The sequence below is a fragment of the Macrotis lagotis genome, chromosome 1, assembly GCF_037893015.1.
Source record: "Macrotis lagotis isolate mMagLag1 chromosome 1, bilby.v1.9.chrom.fasta, whole genome shotgun sequence".
Classification (NCBI taxonomy): domain Eukaryota; kingdom Metazoa; phylum Chordata; class Mammalia; order Peramelemorphia; family Peramelidae; genus Macrotis; species Macrotis lagotis.
The window spans coordinates 494,424,460-494,448,092 of NC_133658.1; the positions used below are offsets into that span (position 1 = coordinate 494,424,460).

The following is a 23,633-nucleotide window of genomic DNA, read 5'->3' on the forward strand; positions in this document are numbered from 1 at the left end:
TCTATTTCTTAAACTAATTTTCTCTGGGGGAAAAAACTCTTCATTTTATAGGGGTCATGGGAAGAAAAGAGTTAGTTTCATTCACCAGAACACAGAAAAATATAAAATGATACTTACAGGCAGATTTGCCGACTGATTTTAAATTAGACAGACAAACAAAACAAGCAGGGTATTTTGTGACAGTTCTCTGATTTAAGACAATCCCTCAGGGCAGCTAGGTGGCAAAGCCAGTACAGCACAAGACCTGAGTTCAAATGTGACCTCAGACACCTAGCTGTGTGTCCTTGGGCAAATCACTTAATCCCATTGCCTTGCAAAAATCGAGAGAGAGAGAGAGAGAGAGAGAGAGAGAGAGAGAGAGAAAGAAAATCCTTCCAAAGAGGAGCTAGAGCAGATCCTGTATTGATCTTTGTTTTTTTCAATTGGGCTTACAGTATCATAGTCCCTCAGCATACATGTAACTTTCAAAAGGTTAAATACTTTCCCAGGTATCCAGTTTTTGTTTAAGAAAAACTCATGGGCTAACCAGAGATGTCAGAAAAAACAACAGTTGTGATAGTTTACAGATAGACTTTGTACAGATTCTGTCTCTGAAATTGTTCTGTGATTCAAAAAATAGAATTAACTGTTCTTCCTGTCCTGCATTGTAAAAGCAGAACTCATATAAAAGTGAGACTTTAAGCAGTAGAGATCTGATAATACTATAAGGGGGAACCTGTCCAAGAAGTCACATGATTTGCCTGAACCCCTCAGCCAGTGCTGAGTCTTGAAGCTCAGTAAAACTGACCTAGGAGGGATCTGATTTGTGACTTGTGAATCTAAATGAAACCCAAGAAGCTTTTACAGAAAGTCCTTTCCAGAGGTCCATGATGTTCCAGTTAATAACCCTTGCTATCAAAATTGCTCTAACTGTACCATGCTTAAGATAATCTCAGGGCAGCTGCTACTAATCATAGGTTGAGTAAACAATATATTTCTAATGGACCTCACAGAGACTGACAAACTGAAACTAAACACATGATAGACAAAGGAAGGCTCACTGATGCTGAGACACAAAACCACAAACATATACACAAACACTTGTTGACAGTGTCCTCCTTCTTAACTTTCAGCACTATAAATGCTAACAGGAAGAATTGCTTGGTGAGCTCACCCCCTAGGTTCTTTGCTGAAGTGCACACACAGACAATACTAAAGATTTAAATTTGTGACAATTGAAAGTCTCTTTTTCAGGCCAAATTTAGAATCTTTCACTAGTTATACTCATTAAGTGCTCTAGATTTTACTTTTGCTTGGTTCACGATCTCTGGATCTTAAGATGCTTTTATAAACCTGTCTTTTCTCAGGTTTTACAAACTATCTCAACAAGTGAGGGGAGTCTACTTAATCTCCTACCCTTAGAGAGACTTCTTAGAACTTAAACAGGTTCTAATAAATTCCAGACTTCCTAATTACCCTTGGACTTGAAGAGAATTTACTTTGGCTCTGAAGATTGCATTGGCTCTGATTCAAAGGGAGTTCAGGGTTGGGGGGGGGGGCAGCCCCTAAAAGAGAAGTCCCTTGGGGAGATCAACTATAGTGCTCTGTTTGCCAGGAACACACTTGTGTCCCTTTATGGTTGTCAACTGTCATGAGAAATTCTGAAAGCAAAGCTATGAGCATGATTCATTTATTAGTAAGGCTAACAATTGCTAAAAATGGAGTGAGAGGTCTCTCTCAATGACCAAAGACCCCGGTTCTTATTATATAGAAAGTGAAAACATTACTTTAACTTGATTTTACACCATATGAACCTCCTCTTCAGAAACATTCTTAACAATAAACAAGATGTGATTCAAGGAATTTGGGATTTGTCACAGCAGCTTAGATTAAATCAGACCTTTAGGATATGCAAATTTCTCCCAAATGTAGGAGGGATGAAGTTAAAAGTATGGAGTTACAACTAAAAAAAAAAGAGAGTGGAGATACAATTCACAAGAGTAGGATTAACCTGAATCTCCTAAATAATCTTAGGAGTGTAAGGAACACTAATTCTTAACAAAAAAGAATTAAAAATCAATTTTCAATTTCACAGTAGTAAGAAAATACCAATTCTTTTAAAATATTTCTTTATTTTGAAAATATGTGTTTAGTAAGGCCCATATTTGATGCCAAATGTGCTAACTTTTTTTTTCCTTCCTTAAGGATATATATTGCAGTACTCAGAAGACAACAGTGAGCAGTGGGGTAGTTTTCCAATTAGCCCTAGTGAACGGTCTTATCGATTAGAAAATTTGAAGTGTGGTACCTGGTATAAGTTCACACTTACTGCTCAAAATGGAGTGGGACCAGGGCGCATAAGTGAAATCATAGAAGCAAAAACACTAGGAAAAGGTTTGTTACTCTATTTTTACCTTTGTTTTTTTATGGATAGTAAAAATCAGAATTATTATTAGAATTAGAATTAATGTTAGAATTAACAAAGAATCAGGTTATAACTTTTATATATAATATATGTGCATGCATGAGCAAATATATTTGGTTATATCCAACAGTGCCCTTAGTGTACTGAGAGGAACAATACTTAAAAGTTATTTCAGTTAATGTTTTAACCCATTCACTAGCATGCAGAAAAAAGAAATATTTGGAAAACATGAACTTTGTGACTTTATAATTAAAAAACTATGACACTCATATTAATTAGTGTCCCCACTTCCCTTTTAATTCCTCGTCTCCCTCTCCTTTCTCAGACAAGTGTTTTAGATTTCAAGTATTTAATAAAAAGGAAGTGATCTGGTAAATTATAATTTTCTCAAGTAGAACCATAGAATGAGTAAAGCTAGAAAAGTCCTTAGTAATTATCTATTCATTTTACATCATGTTATAGATAAGAAAGCATTTGAATTTTTTTAAGTTCATTAGCAAATCGGTTTTTAGAAATTGTTAAATTCATGTAGAAGAGATTTTTTAGGAAGAGGTCAATCACATCATACCAAACTAGGAAATATGTACTGTATCATGATTAGTCTCGATGAAGATTGAGACTAAAAATTTTGGTCAGGTCAATATATTGGGACAACTCAGTTGAAACCCAGAAGAAATAGTTTTGTTCCTTTTAGAATTTATTTCAATTGACATTAAACTGACTTTTTAATGTTGCTCTGTGGTTTGATATTATTGTAGAGGTATAGTTTTGCTAATCAATAATAATCTCTATAGACTTCTCTCCCATAGGTTGAATATACTAAGTGCCACACTCCTACCACTCAAATTATGTAACAATTAAATTAAGCTATATTTTCAAAGAGAGAAAAGTTAAAGAAAATGCAAGAACATCTTTCTCTTTCATTTTTGCTTGTAATATCTATATTTGAAACACTAATATTAAAATATTTACTGTTGTCTAGAGCCACAATTTTCAAAGGAGCAAGAACTGTTTGCCAGCATTAATACTACTCGAGTGAGGTTGAACCTCATAGGTTGGAATGATGGTGGTTGTCCAATCACTTCTTTTATTCTGGAGTATAGACCATTTGGGACGACAGTCTGGACAACAGCGCAGCGTACATCACTTTCCAAGTCATACATTTTGTATGATCTACAAGAGGCTACTTGGTATGAGCTGCAAATGAGGGTCTGCAACAGTGCTGGTTGTGCAGAGAAACAAGCCAAATTTGCTACACTTAACTACGATGGAAGTAAGCATCCTAATTTTATATCTGTTTCTTTATATTTCAGTTTAAGAGTCTGAACATAATTGATTGATACACTACACTTTCACTCTCCACATCAGGATCAAGTGTCATAATTATCATTAGGCTTTAAGGTCACTCCTTGTTTTCTTTGCTTGATTGTTTCTTGAACTCACCTTTGCCCTTTATATAGTTAAAAGAAAGAAACTACTATCATGGTATAGAACTAAGAGGCTGAGAGCTAAGGCAAATCTCCTTTGAGTGAAAATTTATTGATGCTGAAAGATTATAGGGTTTTATGTAAACAATTACTTGGATTTTTTGCTTTGATTTTTGTAAGGCAATAGGGTTAAAGTGACTTGTCCAAGGTCACACAGCTAGGTAATTATTAAGTGTCTGAGGCATATTTGAACTCAGGTTCTCCTGACTTCAGGGCCAGTGATCTATCCACTGTGCCACCTAGTTGCCCCTATGTAAACAATTACTAAAGATGATATTTATTCCCCTTTTCCCCAATTCTTTCCCTGTAACATGTGAGCAATAGCTTTTAAAAAAATGAATTCTTTTCATTAAATTAACATGCATGTAAAAAGGATACTCATGGTATTGGACACATATATATATGTGTGTGTGTGTGTGTGTGTGTGTGTGTGTGTGTGTGTGTGTGTATAAGTATGTATACTAAGCAGAAATAGGATTCTAATAAAAAACAGATTTATTTCATCTGCAGTTTTAAAAAAAACAAAAACAGCTGAATATTTGGAATCAGCAGAAAACAGATGTCATATTAAAACAAATTGCTTTCCTTTTATCCATTTTTATTTTACTAGAGAATTTGGTGATGTAATAATATAATATAATAAATAGCATAATAATATAACTAAAAAATTATGTTATTAAGATGTATATAGATTTAAATAGCATATGGAACTGATTATACTGGCTAAAAAACTTTTAAAATATATAACTAATATTATATTTCATAGTGTTGTTCTAATATTGTATTTAACATTACAAAATATTTCTGTTTAGGATATTATATATATTACAAAATATATATCAAATAAAATATATAATAGTTTCACTATTGTGTCATTACTAGTGGCCTATTATTAGACCTAGAAACATAACAGCAGAATTAAGAATAGCATCCTATTAGCCTCAATATTCTGCCCTGCAGCAAATAGCAGAATAATTATTGAAGTAGTATAATTTCTAATGTTCTTCTACCACAGTTTAACTAAAATTGGTATTTTTATTACTTTATGAAAAGTTTAAATAGTCAAACATTCCATAGTGTAATTGAATATGTAAAATGATAATTGCTTTCTTTATTATAAATATTGCAATCCCAAAATTATATCATAATCCCAAATATTTATATGTACGTATATGTATATATGCATATGTATGTAAATAAGTTTGTCATTATAATATTACCATCCCAAATATTCAAAATATCTAAATTATATATATGGTATGCATTTTAGTAAACTTGGAAATAGCAAAATATACATTTTAATTAGAAATTATATAGAGGAAAAAAGATTTTACTAAAACATGATCAATAACATGGTGTGTCCCAAAAGTCTGAGTGCATTTCTAAGCTATTAAAAGTTAAAAGTACACTCAAACTTTTGGGATAATCTGTATAGTGGATGGCAGCAAGCAATATTTGTCATGTATATCTAACAAATTTTGCACTTAATAGGAGCAAGAATCATTAAAAATTCATAAAATCATATATCTAGGGTTTGAAGGTATCTCAGAGGTCATTATAATACAACTCTTTCATTTTACAGATGAGGAAACAGACTTAGAGAGATCAAGACATTTTTCTGGGTTCACAGCAGGAAAGTGTCAGAGATAAAACTGAACTAAGGTCCTGACTTCAGAGCTAATGTTCAATCAAGTCTTGCTTCTTCCATTGATTTATTTCCACTTCCATGTCCTTTACTAAGTTTTTATGTTTTCTTAGGATTTCTATTTGACTATACACACACATACACACATACACACACACGTGTGTGTATGTATGTATGTATGTATGTATATGTATAAGCTTATTTCTCCTGAGGAAAATTAAAATATAGAGTATAAGAAAGCATTTTTGTGAAGTTGCAAAAAAAAAATACAGAACTCCATAAAAATAATAGGTTTCTTTTCTTTTATCCCAGTACTCATTGACAATAGAATTATTTTCTACAGAAAAGGTTACAATAACTAATTCATAGTTCATTTTAATTACTTTTTTCTGTATGCTTCTACTTAATCTACATTTTACAATTCAAGTTAATAACAACTAAAAATATGAAGGTGTCTTTGCAAAACTAGATGATTACTTTTGAAGAGTTACTTGATAGCCCTTAAAAATAAGGCATTAAGAGAAGTCAAATTTTTTTCTACTTTTGATGAAATAGTTTGAATCTTCAAATCATGAGAATTAGTTTCAAAGGTTTCCCCCACACATATACACACACACACACACACACACACACACACACACAGAGGCAGATATCTTCCTCCAAAGTATCTTCCTGCTCTCTTTATTGTTCCTTTTTTTGATTAAGCTATTTTTGAAACAATCTACTAATTGTAGAGTTGAAAAAATCTATACAACACTGAATTACAAATCAATTCTTTGTCATTCAGATATGTACCCTTAGTTTCAAGTAGAACATTGCTTATACCCAGGAATACATTGCTAAGTGAAATTCATTTGATACAAATGCTGATACAGAGCATGTCAAGCCCTGAATTTACTGTACTAAAGGATGAACTAAAAGAGTATAGAGTACTATGTTTAGAAGGGAGGAGTATGTTTAGTAAATGAATTCATCATGTTTTTAATAAGTCATTTTATGAAACATCCCAAGTACCAGTGTTTGTTTTGCTTTCTCTAATAACCTCTTATTTCTAAAGAAAAAAAATCATTTTTTCTTCCTAGTAATCTAACTTCACAAACATATTTTCAGGCACAATTCCACCACTTATTAAATCAGTTGTTCAAAGTGAGGAAGGGCTGGCAACCAATGAAGGGTTAAAGATGCTAGTGACCATATCCTGCATTTTGGTTGGAATCTTGCTACTATTTGCATTGCTGTTGGTTGTACGGAGGAGGAGGAGAGAGCAGAGATTGAAGAGGTTGAGAGGTAAGAGAATTCAATGGTTCACTCCCATATATTCTAGTACCTTTTAACTGAAACTTGATATCAACATTTAATATGATTGGGGGCAGCTAGGTGGCATAATGAATAAAGCACCAACCTTGGAATCAGAAGGACCTGAGTTCAAATCCAGTCTCAATACTAGACACTAGTTGTGTGACCTTGGGCAAGTCATTTAACTCCATTGCCTTACCCCCCAAAAAAGATGTAATATGAGATTACAAAGAGACCAAAAAATTATTTCAAACTAAAGCAGTCATTCTGATCAGCCCCAATGCCACTACCTCAAAAAATGAAGAAGGATTTGTTAAGAAGGAATTCTGTGTCTGGCATACAAATATAATAAAGGAAACAATTCCTACTCCCATGGAGCTTTACTTCTAAAGAGGGATACAACAAGGACATATACAAGTTTGTAAAATAAAGAGTAAAGAAAATAACTACAAATACAGGCAAAGTTGGGAAGAAAAAAGCCTTTCTGAAGAAGATGGTACTTGAATTGGATCGTACTCTATATGATGGTGGTAGGGAAGAAGTAAATTTCAGCTATGTGGAGGACAGTCACTGGCAGGTCATGAAGATTTGAAATGAAACATCAAGAATGAAGAATAGAAAGGATAATTTATCTGGATTATGGAGTAAAGGAGGCAGAGTTCAGAGAAACTGGAAAGATAGCTGAGGCCAAATTGGTAAAAGTTTTAAAAGCTAAATCAAGGAGATTAATGACTTGATCTAATCAATATTCAATGAAAATTAAGTTGGCAGCAGTGTGTTGGATATAATAACAGTGAAGAAAGATAATGAAGAGAGGATGTAATGATAATCTAGGTGAGAAATGATGAGAAACTTAACTATTATGGTTGCTGTATGAGTTGTGAAAATGGGTCAGATGCAAAAGATGTTGTTGAAGTAGAAAGAGCAAGATTTGGCAACTGATTAGATAGGTGAGAGGAAAGGAAGAGAGGAGTTGAGGATAATACCAAATTATAAACATGGAAGATAAAGAAGATTGCTGGCACCTAAGACAAGAAAGTGGCTAAGAAGAAAGACAATCAGTTTTGTTTTCAACAACTATCAGATTTTCTCTGAAAAATAATTTCTTATACATTGCTGCAAATGGGATTTGAAACCAGTGATGCTATTTTATAGCAGTGAAAAAGAAAGTATACTTTCTTAAATTGAACCTTTTAGTTGAAAGTCCACATAATATCTTGAAAAGAAAAATGAGAAGGGAAAATATAGATGCCAAGTCCTTCAGAATTGCAAGATTACTTTAAAATTACATATTGAATTTTTTACATACTTTAAACATAAATCTAGTTCTATGTAATGGAGCTCTACAGTTGCTTAAACAATATGTTCCTCTTCTATAATGCATTTGGAAATGTTCTTTTTTGCATAAGTTCAAAATATAGTAAAGTATAAAGAAAAATAAAGCAAAACAAAAACCTAATCTTCTTTCTGAACTGTAATTGTCTTTACATTAATCAATTACTTTGGTGATATGATTGAATTTGCCATAGGAAAATCCTTAATGAAGTCCATCCATCCAAAGGAATCTATTACTGGAAGTTCCACAGGGATATTTTTATATCTGGAATATAATCCCATGAAATAGACCTTGAGTCTCAGTCTGTGTAACTGAATAAATTTCAAGGAACTAAGTCCAGTAAATTTTGAAATATCTACCTAGGAGAGAAACAGTTTGGCAAAATTAAGCAACATATACATTGAATCTGACAATATATACAATTCTGTCCACTATACAACCAATATTCAAATAGTATATTCCCTGCAAAGAAGAATGAGGTTCATTTTTTATAACTTCACTCATATCATACCTAGACATTTTTAATAGAAGAGGCTTTGTTTCAATTTTGCATTATGTGTATATTTTTCCAGTTTCAACTTATTTTACACTGTATCAGTTCACAAAAGTCTTCTTGTATTATTCTGTGTAATATTCCATAATTACTTAGCCATTTCCTGTTGAAGAGCAACTATTTTGTTTCTAAATATTTGTTAATACAAAAAATATCTCCATGAAGAGTGGACACTTGAGGACTTTTTTTTTCATTCTGATTGTTTTGGACAAACTGTATGGATAATCAAGTCACTTTTTAAAGCACAATTTCAAGTTTCTTTCCAGAATGATTGGATTAATTCAGAGCTCTACTAGCATAGGTATGTATGTCTTCCCAAAATAAGTCCAAAGAATGATTATCTTTATGTCATCTTTATCAATTTGCTTATAAAAGATAACAACAAAATGAATAAGGAAACAAAATCCAACAATGTATTTCTGTTGAGTCCCCCTGTCCAACAGGGGATTCATTCATCTCAGAAGAGAAAAGAAACATGGGTACACTTGGGTGGGGATGCTAGCAGGACAACTAGCAGAGCTGTTTATTGAAAGTATCAAACAGTTCTTCATAGCAGAAAACCATAGAATTAGCATACAGGATAAAACAATGATGTAACTATATTTTGGGCAGGATGTAACCTGGCAGGATGTAACTCAAGTCAAGAAGTTCAGGTACAGGGCTATCAACAAGTGAGACCACAAATGACGCAGTTGTGTTATAAAATCGTGGAAAGCTTTCAGCTCGAGGGTCACCTTAGGTTTTTTAGTCATAACTGACCTTCTAACCCAAACTTGCTCAAGTGGCAATCAACATATTTCAAAAAAAAATGCTCATATAAAAAGAATGATACAAAGAAAACAAAAATGATATGTTCAAGATAAAGTTTATTACGCATCAAGAGATTTCCAGAAAGATAGATTCTGTGTTCTCCTATGTGTGAATAACATATTTTTTGCATCAAGACACAGAACATTACAGTTTCCTAGAAAAGATCTATATAATCACTCAAAGAATTCTAACTTGACCACCCACACAGAAAAGAACAAGTGGAGGAAAAATATCTTTTCTCTAGATTATAATATGCATTTGAATGAATTATCAATAGAGCTATAAAGTATGGAGTCAGATGGTACAAATAAACAAAGAATTGGGGCCACAGTTTAATAGAAGGAAGAAGAGAATGGATTTGATTGCCTTCAGAGAATTTCAATGCTTTTTATATGATTGAAAGCTTCCCATGGAAATAATGCCCATATTTTTATGCCAACATCCTACCACTCTTATATATGGCTGTGAGACATGGATTATATCAATGTCCAAAGAATCATAAGTATATTTCACACTGAGAAAAATGGAGAGGAACTGGATATGAGCAAGCAACAAGATTAGGAGTAGAAGTCAAAAAGGAATTCTAACTCATCTTTGTTCATTCTGAGAAGCCTTTCTTAATTAGCTGCATGATATTAGCTATGAAAATGTGATGTTTTAAAATAAACAAGGAATTATAAGGAACAAAGTGAGATGCTCTGGTGTATATTTTCTGTACTCTTTATTTTTGTTAAATCAATATATATGGCATGAATATTCTATTTAAGAAGAAATTGGAGTTTCTTTTCCCTTCTTAGACTAATCATTACCTTATGATTGTGATACCTTAGATACTCAAAAAAGAGCTTGTAACATTGTAGTTTATTTTGATTTTATTTTAGGGAGGAAGAAATAATATTTCTTAATATATATCTAAACATTATAATCTATTAATTATTAACACTCTTATTGTCTTGAAAATATCTAACTATTAGAAAGCTTAATAAATGGAATGGAATTACTCTTTGATCTATAAACCACACTGTTTTGAGATATTTAAAAATATTCATAAAATTCATATTTATTTAAAAGAATTGAATTACATTTTATTTCTAGACTAAAAAATTTGTGGGCAAATAATTATAATCAAGTGCTTATTGATTGGAAATGACTCAACAAACTCTGGTACATGAATGTAATAGAATATAGCTGTACTCTAAGAAATGGCAAATGTGATGACACAGGGAAGCATGAGAAAATCTAATTGTACTGATTCTGAGCAGAATGAAGAAAACAATATTCACAATGACTATAATCTCCCCACCCCCCAAAAAAAATCAAAAGTGAATGTGACAAAATTATAAAGAATAAATATGAATGTAAATGAAAAAAAAACATTCCCATCCCTTGGCAGTAGGGAGAGATCCACAAATGTATATTAAGCATATTTTCAGATTCTTTAATGTATTTTCATTTAAACTAATTTTCTCTCTTACTCTTTGTTTCTTTAAAAGATGTTACCTTGTTTTATGGGAGGGGTGGAGAAGTGATACAAGAAGAAATTATGAGGATGTAAAAAAATAATTTAAAATTATTTTTTAAAAATTAATGTTTCTGCCTATTGAAAAACTTTTCTAAGTTATAATTTATGCAAAAATGAACTTTGTGGATGGACTAAAATATTAGTTTATGATTAAATCTTCATTATATTTTTGAGAAGTTTTTCAACTCTTTAAAACATTTTTTAATAAAAAGATATATGGTAGGGAGTCAAGATAGCTATAGAACTGCTTTGTTATCAACTGTGGTTGAACAGGGAAAACTGTCATTTTTAATTATCATATGGATTGTAGAAATTAAGCAATTCAAAATATATATATTCTTAATAGAAAAAATATTAATAGCTGCTTGTCATCTGCCTGATATTAATTGTTATTTGGATTTTCTTTGCTCCCCAGATGCAAAGAGTTTAGCTGAAATGCTTATGAGGTAAGAGAAAACTTATCATCCATAGGCTTAATTTTTATGATATTTTCCAAGTTGCTATAAAATTTGAGCTTTAAATTATGACTTCTTTTTTTAAAAGTGTGTAAAATGACTTCCATATCTTTTCATTCTTCATATGATTTCCCATGCAAGTATATTTATCTGAATTTCCCTGATGAGAATTCCTTATGAGTTTAAGAAACTAAATAAATGCTAAAGGAAAATCCTTTTAATATGCCTTTTCTGAAAATTTTGGTTTGCTACTAATTTGGAGCTACTAATTCATGAATCCTATTCCTGTTTGTATTAGAACACCTTCTTAGTTTAATATAGTAAATAAAATCTCTGAAATTTATCCCAGCTCCTTCTCTCATAAGCAAGTCTCCAGAGCTGTAGTAACTTCCTTCAGACTTCTAAGGATATCCTTGATAGGTTCTAATAATTCTCTAATGCCATCACCTTCAGCCTCTACTGGTTCACTTCTCTCCCTTTGATTATCAGCATAGAAGCAATTAAGTCAAGCCTCTTTGAGTACTCTTTTTTTTTGAGGGCCCTTATTAAATAATTTAATGTTATTTTTTCCAATTACATGCAAAAATAATTTTTACATTATTTTCTCAAATTTGGTGTCCAGATTTTCTCCCCACCTTTATTGAGAATTCAAGCAATTTTACTTGTGTGTCATGCAAAAGATATTTCCATGTAAGTCATGTTATGAAAGAAATCACACACAAGAAAACCACAAGAAAAATAATGAAAGTAAAGAAAAAAATATCTTTGATCTACATCCAGACTCTACCAGTTCTTTCTTTGAATTTAGTTAACACCTTTCACAAGTCCTTCAGAATTGTCTTAGATCATTACTTTGCTGAAAATAGCTAAATTATTCACAGTAGATCATCATACAATATTCCTGTTATTACGTACGATATTGTCACATTTCATTTTGCATCAATTCAGGTGAGTGTATTCTGACTTTTTTCAAAACATCCTCCCTGTCATTGCTTAATAATATTCCCTCACAATCATATATAGCAACTTGTTTAACCATTCCCTAATCAATGAACATCTCCTCAATTTCCAATTCTTAGCCACAGCTAAATATTTTATATATATATATATATATATAGGTCCTTTTGCTTTTTGGTTTTGTTCCCAGATCTTTGAGCTACAGACATAATACTGGTATTTCTTGGTTAAAAGAATTACATGGTTTTATAGCACTTCGGACATCCAAATAGCTCACCAGAATGTTTGATTCAGTATACAACCTCACCAACAATGCATTAATATTTAACTTTTCCACATCATTCCAACATTTGTCATTTTCCTTTTCTGTCAAAATAACCAATCTAATATATGTGTGGTGGTAGTTCAGAGTTTTTTTTAATTTACATTTCTCTAAACTTGGTGATATAAAGCATTTTTAAGTGACTATAAATGACTTTGATTACTTTGTATGAAAACTGCATTGAGATATGATTTATTTCAATAAATTTGACTTCATTTTCTATGTATTTGTGAAATGAGATTTTTATCAGAAAAATATGCTGTAAAGTTTTTTTCATAGTAATGATTACCAAATATGTATTCATTCATCCTATTCTCCCCCATTTATCCTATTCTCTCTCTCTCTCTCTCTCTCTCTCTCTCTCTCTCTCTCTCTCTCTCTCTCTCTCTCCTTTCATCCTGTTCATTCTCAAAAGTATTTTACTTCTAACTTTTACCTCCCCCAAACTGTCTTCCTTTCAATCAGTAACCCCTTCTCTCCTTCTCTTATCCCTTTTCCTCCTCTTACTTTCATGTATGGCAAAATAAATACCTATATTCAGTTGAGAGCAAATGTATATTCCCTCTTTAAGCCAATACTGATGAGAGTATTCACAGACATCCCCAACACCCTTTCCCTATCCTTGCCTCCATTGTAAAATCTCTTTTGGGACTCTTTTATGTCAGATAACTTACCCCATTCTACTTTTCCCTTCCCCCCTCTTCTTTTTCAGAAAGTGTTTTCTTCTTTCTCACTCCTTAATTTTATTTTTTAGATAATTATCCCATCATATTCAATTCACACATGTGCTTTCTGTCTATTTACAATCCTTCTAACAACCCTAATAATGGAAAAGTTCTTAGAAGTTACAAGACTCATTTTCCCATATAGGAATGTAAGCAATTTAACCTTATTGAATCCAGTATAAGTTTTCTTTACTGTTTATCTTTCTATGTTTATTTTGAATCTTATATTTGAAAGTTAAATTTTCTATTCCACTCTCATCTTTTCATCAGGAATGCTCAAAAGTTCTCTATTTTATTAAAAATCCATTGTTCACTCTGAAGGACCATACTCAGTTTTGTTGGATAGATGATTCTTGCTTGTAATTCTAGCTCCTTTGTCCTCTGGAATATCATTCCAAGGCCTCTGATCCTTTTAAACTGCAAAATCTTATGTTATCCTGACTATGACTCTATAATATTTGAATTTTTTTTTACTTCTTTCAATATTTTCTCCTTGACCTGGGAACACTGGAATTTAATTATAGTATTCCTGGAAAATTTCATTTTAGTACAATATATGGACAGTTTAACATGATAATTTCTTGAAAGATGTCTAGGTTCTTTTTTTAAATCATGGTTTTCAAGTAGTCCAATAATTCTTAAATTACCTCTCAGATTTACTTTTTGGAATCAGTATTATCAATGAGATATTTTACATTCTCTTCTATTTTTCATTCTTTTGATTTTGTTTTTATTAGTTTTTGATGTCATAAAATCATTCATTTCTATCTCCCCGATTCTATTTTTATAGTTTTTAATAAATTATTTTCTTCAGTGAATTTTTTTCATTTGCTCAATCCAGCTTTTCAAGGCATTCTTTTCTTCAGTGGATTTTTATGTCTCCTTTACCATTTGATCTATCTGTTATTAAGTTGCTAGTTTCTTCAATAATTTTTCTATCTCCTTTACCAAACTATCAACTTTTTTTCATTGTTTTCTTGCATCACTCTCATTTCTTTTCCCAATTTTTCCTTTACTTCTCTTACTTGATTTCAAAAATCCTTTTTGAGCTCTTCCAAGGCCTGGGACCAATTCATATTTTTTTTGAAGACTTGAATACAGTCTTTTGAGTTTGTGCTTTGATTTTACCTGTCTCTATAATAACCTTATATAATCAGGATCTTTTTTTTGTTTTGGTTGCTCATCTACCAGCCTATTTCTTGACTTTTAAATCTATGTTAAACTGGATTCTGCTTCTGGAGTGATGGGGACTCTATCTCAAATTTCAGATTTTTTGTTTTCAGAGGTAATTCTGGGGGGGGGGGGCTTTAAGTTTTTGGTTATTCCAAGGTGCTGCATTTACAATTCTCTTGTACAATGTAATGGTCTGTGAGTGATTGCAATCACTCTTTTCTTCCTCAAACCATGACCAGTGTTTTTCCTGTGACTGCAAGCTCTAGTGTACTAGGGCTCCTCCTTACCCTGGGACTGAGATCAATGACTGTGACTCAGATTCAAGAATGGGAAATACAACAGAGTCCTGCCGCTGGCGGCAGCAAAGGTACCCCTCTAATCTCCTTCTGACCAGTTGTCTGACTTCCTCTTAACATCTGTGGTCTGAAAGATCCAGAAACTACCATTGCTGCTATTTATTCAATTGTCCCACAGGACCTGTTCTGGTTTTCTGATATCTGGTCTGTGCTGCCATGGCCTGCATTAGACTGTGGTTCACTTTCATTGTGGTGTAATTCACTTTCATTGTGGTGTAACAGGCATGTTCTGCTGATCTAAGTTGTCTTCAGATATAAAAATTGTTTCATTCCATCATTTTGTAGGTTCTGCAGCCTTAGAATTTGTTTTGAGGCATTATTTAAAGATATTTAGAGAGGTTTGAAGGAGAATTCCAGAAATCCCTTTTTCTCCACCAACTTGACTCAAACTCCTTTGAGTAGCTTTAAAAAGAAAGTGTACTAATATGAGAACAATTGGAACAAATCAGAGTTCAGAGGAAAATAACCTCAATTTTGGAGCTTATGTAACAAAGAGGGAAGTAACTCATAGCTTCAGAAACAGGCTCTGAAGACATTTTCTCCTCTTTATATATGCGCTCAAGAATTGCTGTTCATAGTTTCTTTGCTGTATTTCTTTGTATATACATCTATATCCTAGCCTATCAGACTATAATATAGATATGGATTTCTATGTGGATGGTCAGGCAAAACTCCTTTAAATGACTTACAAGCTCTCTTTCAGGAGACATAATGTCTTTGGACTTGATGCAACATGTAATATGTCATCCACTTGCATGAGGAACTAGAAGACCTCACCATCTATAAAAGATCCTTCTTCAATTTAGACTATTTTCAGGGGTGACACAGTGGATAGAGCATTGGCCCTGGAGTCAGGAGCACCTGAGTTCAAATCTGGACTCAGATATTTATAATTACGTAGCTGTGTGACCTTGGGCAAGCCACTTAGCCACATTGCCTTGCAAAAAGCCTTAAAAAAAATAATACTACAATTTAGACTATTTTCTGGACCTTCTTCATCACAATCATGATCAATCTTGTCAAGTATTCGTCTCTCTATTTGAAATCTTTTCTTTGGCCATTTATCAGTACATTGTAAAATAGAATTATTGTTCTTATATCAAACCTGAATGATTTTAAAAGATGGGTGGGAGACTTTGTTTAAAAATTTACAATGCAGCATTTTGGTTTACTGAACAATTTTTTCATAATCCATAAATAATAAATGGTAAAAAACATTATATTCTCTATATCTCATTAAACTAAAAGAGTGAGGGTGAGGTCCACTGTTGAATATTATTTGTGAATTAAGATTTCTGTTTGTACCTTCCTGAAGAATATCCTTGATTAGAGTATAGATGATATTCATAAAAGTTTTGTCAAACTGAAAGAGAAATAGTGATGGTTGATAGTTATACATGCACTTTTAGCTACATTTTTGGCATAAATAATGTTTTGAAACTTGTATATCGATGTCAGTGCCTTCACATTGATTTCTCCTTCAGTGCAGATCTTTTCTATGTACATTTTGTCCAGTCTGATTGCTTTTTTCCATTTTGTATTCATTAATGCCATTTAAAGAATTATATCCATCTTTTCATATAACAGCATTGATATATAAGGATTTATGGGTACTTATTCATGTTATCTTGATATACTTTTTTTCTTAATAAGATTTTATATTATTTCTACACTTTTGATGGAAAAAATATCCACTTTTTTGTCATTGCTTTCTCTTCCCTGATCCCCTCAAGGCTTCTTCTCTGTTCTCACCCACTAGTGGTAGATGCTTCACAGGTTAGAACACTCTGTCCTAGATTGTTGTTTATTTGTGCTTGGTGACTTAAATTTATCAAGAACACCTAGGTCCTCTCATCCTACCTTCTTATACTCCTCTTCGATGCCCTATTACCTTTATTACTTTGCTCCATCTTGTCCAATCTTAGCACAGAAAATAGAGACAAATAAAGTGGAATGGATCTATCACCCCCCCCCATTTTGCTATAATTCAATTTACTTTAGATTTTAGATCTTTTTTAATACTTCTCTTCCCCTAATTATGGCACTGCAACACTCTTCTGCCCAAAATAATTCTTCAAAAGAAAAAAACTTTTAATTATCCTGTTTCTTCACTATGCCTAAATTTATTCTGAAATTTAATTCTGAATTTTATATTCTATTTTGATAATAGTATGCCATACTTTTGCAGTTATTCTCTCTTACTTGTCCTTACATCCAATTCTATATGTGTCTTAAAAAATAAATTTGCTTGGCTCTAAAACTGGAGAAATATGTACCTCCTTCCTCTTCTTTGCAGAATGGGAAGGAATTTTTATCACTTGATTATGTTTGGTTTGTTTTTGTTTTTGTTTTTTACAAAGCAGTGGGGTTAAGTGAGTTGCCCAAGGTCACACAGCTAGGCAATGTCTGAGACTGCATTTGAACTCAGGTACTCCTGACTCATGGGCCTGTGCTCTATACACTGTGCCACCTAGCTGCCACCTAGTGCTCCATTTGTTTTTTCTAATGAATTTCATACAATGTTTTCTCAATGTGTTGTAGAGTTGAAAGATATATTCAGAAGTGAATGTGGTTTAAAAGTGTTATCTATAAAAAATATAGTTTGAAAAATAATCTAATATTTTGGAGAGTTGGCCTCTTTAGAATATTAGAGTAACCCTTCCTTGAGGACAGGGGCTGTGACAGTTTGTTCTTTGTATCATGAAGCCTAATAAATAGGTGCTTAATAAATACTTGGTAGTTTGAATAATGTTTTATTATTTGATTAATTGATAGACAGCATAAATCAGTGGATTAAAGAGAGATCCAATGAAATAAAATACAGCCAAAGTTGCTATGTTTTAAAATCACTTTTCTTTCTAAGTGAAAGATGGAATGAAATTAGGAGAGACTTGTGGCAAGAAAATTAACCATTAAAAAGACCATGACTCAATGGAAAATGCAATAAATAAGATCCAAAAGAAATAAAGAAAACATTAAAAACTAATTAGGAAATGATTAAGGTCATAATATTAATAATGAAAACAGTATTAGTGTTCTTGAGACTATCACCATTTCTAGAATATTTTGAAAGAAAAGTTGGGGTTGAGTTAAATATGATGGGGTGATTCTAAAAAACAAAATTGAATGGGAAAAATTTTTTAAAAGGAGCAATTAAACAAATGGAGCATGAAAAGAAGAACTGATACAGAAGAAGCAGGTGGGAGTAGAGGGCTTATAGGAACTTTATTCCCATAGATTCTGAGTGAAAGAGGGAATTTCATATATATATTTAAAAATCTAAAATTATAGAGAAATAAGAGTACTAGGAGACAGGAAAAAGAAGGAAAGTTTGGAAGGATATGTAGATCAATAGGAGGGTTTTAGAGAAGATAAAGTACAGACTTTTAGAAGGAAATTTAGATTAATATTTAGGAAGTTGGGGAAAAGATAGAGGAGGGACTTTTAGAGGGGTATTAATAAGAAATAGAAGGGTAAAAGGAGACTAGATAAAGCAAAAGTGTAGAATAAAAAGAGAGGCTGAGAAGGACAAGTAAAAATAGGAAGGAAGGAAATTCAAGAATAGTTATAACTGAATATGAATGGGATAAACTCACAGAAATGGATAGCAAAATGGATTAAAAACAAGAATTCAACAAGATGTTGTTTATAAGAAACACATTTAAGAATCAGAGATAAGCATGGAGTTAAAAATAGAGGGTAGGGGTAGAATTTATTATGCTTCAACTGATACAAAAAGGCAGGGATAATAACCACAGACAAATAAGGTTGAAATAGATTTAATTAAAAGAGATAACTAGGAGTTCTACATTTTGATTAAAGGTACCATAAACAATGAAGCAATATCAGTACTGAATCTATATGCACCAAAATTCTATAATACCTAAAATTTTGAAAGAAAAGTTAAATGAATTATAGGTAAAGATACATGGAAGTACTATTATAGTAGGGGACTTTAATCTTCCCTTCTCAGAACTAGATGAATCTAACAAAAAAAAAGTTCAGGAGATGAATAGAATCTTAGAAAGCATAGGTATAGGCAAGTCACTTAACCCCATTGCCTTGCAAAAATATATATATATATAACTTAGGTATAATAGATCTCTGGAGATAATTTAACATACATTAGGACATAAAAATTAATAATTCAAAGGAGAAAAGCAGAAATATTAAACTGAATCTTTTTCAGACTATAATACAATAAAAATTATATTTAATAAGGGTTTGCAGAAATATATTAAAACTAATTAGAGATTAAACAATCTAATCTTAAAGGAGTGAGTAAAGAACATATCAATTTTATTTTACAGAAAGACAATAATGAGACAACATATTGTAACCTAAGGGATAGAGTAAAAATAATAAACAGAGGAAAATTTATGTCTCTAAATGCTTACATCAATAAGACAGAGAAAGAGCAAGCCAATTCAATATCCAATTAAAGGGATCTGCAAATTAAAAATCAAGAAAATAAACAAATTAAAAATCCCCAATTAAATACTGAATTGGAAATCTTAGAAATTTAAGGTGAGATTAATAAAATTGAGAGTAAAAACATTCTATTGAATCAATAAGTAATGCTAGGGAATGATTTTATGAAAAAAGCAATAGATAGATAAATGGTTTGGTAAATTTAATTTTTTAAGGACAAGAAAAAGAAAATTATTACTATTAAAAATGAAAAAATGTAAATATACCAGTAACAAAGATGTAATTTAAAAAATTATAAGGAGTTCTTTTCACCTGTTCTCTACCAATAAACTTAGCAATTTAAGTGAAATGGAAGAATATTTACAAAAATATTAATTGCCTGAATTAGTAGAAGAAATAGAATAACTAAATAGTTCTATTTTAGAAAAAGAAATTGAACAGATCATGAGTTTTATTAGGGGAAAAAGAGCCACCAGGACCTGATATATTTGCAAATGAATTATGTCATATATTTAAAGATCAACTGATTCCAATATTGAATAAATTATTTGGAATAATAGAGTTCTAACCCTTTTTATGAAAAAAAAAAATGATATTGATTCCTAAACCAAGAAGAGAAAAAACAGAGAAAGAAAATAACAGACCTTTTCATTTATCTCCACAAAGGCAAAGATTCTAAATAAAATGTTAGTTAAAAGATTGCAACACTATATTACAAAGATTATAATTTTGACAAAGTAAGCTTTATTCCAGGAAGGCATGAATAATTTAAAATCACAAAAACTATTAACATAACTGATTATGTCAATGATAAGAGTAAACATCATTTGAATACATTAATAGATGTAGAAAATGCTTTTGATACGGGACAACACTCATTTCAATTAAAAATATTTTAAAACATTGCTATAAATGTTGTTTTCATCACATTGATTAAAGAAAAGCATTTAATCTAAAACTGTCAGCAAGCATTATTTGTAATGGTGCTAAGCTAGAAGCCTTCTCAGTAAGATGAAGTGTGAAACAAGAATGTCCACTGTCACTAATACTCTTCAATATGGTCTGGAAATTCTGGCAAAGGCAATAAGAGAAGAAAAAGAAATAAAACAAAACAGAATAGGGAAGGACACAATAAAACCATCTCTTTTGAAGATGATAAGTATAGCAAGTTATACATAATAAATTTGTAGTTTCATGTGCAATCATTATTTTTTATTAAAAACATCTAGAGTAAGCCTCACAATCTTGCTAACTGGGTAGGTTATAAATTCACTGTTATGCTATCTCAGTTTGCCCTCTGGTTCAAGGCAGTCTATTTTTTTTTTAGGTTTTTGCAAAGCAATGAGCTTAAGTGGCTTGCCAAGGCCACACAGCTAGGTAATTATTAAGTGTCTGAGGTCGGATTTGAACCCAGGTACTCCTGACTCCAGGGCCGGTGCTCTATCCACTGTGCCACCTAGCTACCCTCACAAGGCAGTCCTTTCATTTCTTCAAAAGCCTATCTCAGGGGCAGGTAGGTGGCATAGTGGATAAAGCACCGGCCTTGGAGTCAGGAGTACCTGGGTTCAAATCCGACCTCAGACACTTAATAATTACCTAGCTGTGTGGTCTTGGGCAAGCCACTTAACCCCATTTGCCTTGCAAAAAAAAGCATATCTCATTCCCTGCAGAAACTAGTACTGGATCTCATTTTCACCTCAACCAAAACCTTTCCCCTTTCCTTCAGGCTCTTACATTGCCGAGAATACTCAGGTTATTCCAACTACAATATGCCCATGTTTCCCCATTCATAATACAAAACAAAAACTCTCACTTGATTTGTCCAGTCCTGGTAACTATCCTCCCATATCTCTACTCCTTTTTATGGCTAAATTCTCTGAGAAAGTCATCCATAATAGGAGCCTCTACTTCCTTTCTACTCACTCCTTTCTTAAATCTCTTCAAACTGTTTTCCTATCTCAACATTCAATTACATCTGGTCTAGTTACCAATGATTATATGAAAAAAATTGTAGTTTTGCTTATATGGTAAAAAATATCTTTGGGGCTTCTAGGTGAAGCAGTGGATAGAACACCAGCCCTGGAGTCAGGAAGACCTGAGTTGAAATCTAGTCTCAGACACTTAATAATTTCCCTGGCTGTGTGACCTTGGGCAAGTCACATAACCCCATTGCCTAAAATAAATAAAATGTAAAAAAAATCCTCAAAGATTTGAGTTGATCATATAGATGTATTATTGAGTTATAGCTTAGTAGAGAATGCATGTACCTCAGGAAATCCCTGCTGTGTCAGAAGTTCTAGAGAAATACCTCCAAAACACTGGATGCTACTCCCACCAAAGGTTTTATGAGAGGACATGGATATCACACAGGATATCAGTCACACAGAATGAGGCCAGGATGAAGTTTGTCATTCCACCAAAGGCAGTATTTACAATGATGAAATCACATATCCTCTGAAGTTGCAAAATATAGTTGATGTTTTGGAGTAATATAACATCCAATGAGTTGGGTGCTATCTATAAAACTATAGCTACATAGTTTCAGAGAGTTCCATTTAATTTTTTTTAAATTAGCAATTGTTCCTATGTGTTCTTACTTTTACAGGGTTTTTTAAGAATTGTTTCTTAATTAATGCTTCAATATGATGACATCAGTGAAGTTATGGTCTATTGAACAGAAAATGAAAAAATTATGTCCAGAGAAATACTTATGAATAATATCTTTCAGTAGTAGATGAATGTCTACTGATATTTGAACAATAACATTAAAACCTAGCTATGAGGTTTTACTTTATTATGCTCAGATAGTTGATGTTGCTTATTTCATATTGTGTAACCATTCTCATTTGGTCTCTGAACTTCAAGAAAATTAATTAATTTTCCACAAACTTTGTTTATTCTTATTGGTAAGGGACAGTCAAACTGCTCTGTGCAAGTTCCAATGTTTCAGGGAAGTTGTTAATCTTTATTCCTATATAAATGATAGCATAACCTCTCTTATTATTTAAGTGTAACCTATGTGTCTTCATGAATATTAGATCAGGAGATGTGATTTCTTCAAACTACTCATTTTGAGAAAAGAACTAGATTTGTTTTATTTTATGTGCAAAAATAAACCCAATCCCCAGGTGAAATTTCTAAAGAGATCTATCTGCAGTTTTTAGTAGGAGAATAGTGATTCTAAATAAAATATGACTGGGACTGAAGAATCTTAACTGCTCTGAATTTTAAACATTTTATTTTATAAGTGGAATTCTTATACTTGGCTTGTTTAATACCTAATCGAAAGATTCGTAACTATTCAGGTAAATTACCTAATGATACATCTTTGTTGCATTAAATAATTCTTTACTAGCCTTAGAATGGATCTATTCTAAGACTATAAGCTCCAAAATCTGAAAGCTCTACTTCCCCACAAATTACGTATTTTTTAAAAATTTTTATTCTATTTGGGTGCAAATAAAAATGGTAGTAGAAAATACTTAGACTATTATTGAAATATATCAGAAAATATTCTTGGAATTTTTAAGTGAATCTGATCCATTTGTTATTAGAAGTTTATAATTAATGTGTTGGCACTATCCTTGTTAAGAAAGAAAAGCAGTAAAAAATGTATTCTTGGAACGGTTAGGTGGAACAGTGGATAGAGCACCGGCCCTGGAGTCAGGAGTACCTGAGTTCAAATTCAGCCTCAGACACTTTCTAACTAGCTGTGTGGCCTTGGACAAGGCACTTAACCCCATTGCCTTGCAAAAAAAACCAAAAAAAACAAAAAACGAAAAAATTTATTCTCTAGCAATAAAATATAGGAAGAAATATAGTGTGTACACATATGTATACATGTACATATTTGTATACATTGGATATATCTATATAGAGAGAGGGATATAGACATATACAATGGCCAAAGAGTTTTACTATATCATTACAAAACACCTCAAACTTGACCCAATACATTCTCATTAATGATATCCCCTAAAGTGATAACAAATCTTCATGTTAGTGAATCAATATTTGGACAACTTTACCAATACCTATCAGTTCCTCACTCTTTAGTCAGATATATAATTACAATAGTTTAAGATATTCAATAATTTTTAACTTGCCTCTTTGTGACTTCATATAAGATATGTCTATTAATATTATAAAAACAATTATCTA

The 23,633-nt window shown here is 32.0% G+C and overlaps 1 protein-coding gene across 1 annotated transcript in view; it reads left to right on the forward strand.

Moving 5' to 3' along the window:
* The window catches only part of DSCAM (DS cell adhesion molecule), a 712,116-nt gene that overhangs the window by 656,552 nt on the left and 31,931 nt on the right, over nucleotides 1–23,633 (forward strand). Inside the window, exons 25-28 of the mRNA XM_074213849.1 lie at nucleotides 2,185–2,373; nucleotides 3,387–3,677; nucleotides 6,647–6,823; nucleotides 11,469–11,499. Of these exons, the coding sequence (XP_074069950.1) occupies nucleotides 2,185–2,373; nucleotides 3,387–3,677; nucleotides 6,647–6,823; nucleotides 11,469–11,499 (688 nt within the window). The remainder of the gene's footprint in view (nucleotides 1–2,184; nucleotides 2,374–3,386; nucleotides 3,678–6,646; nucleotides 6,824–11,468; nucleotides 11,500–23,633) is intronic.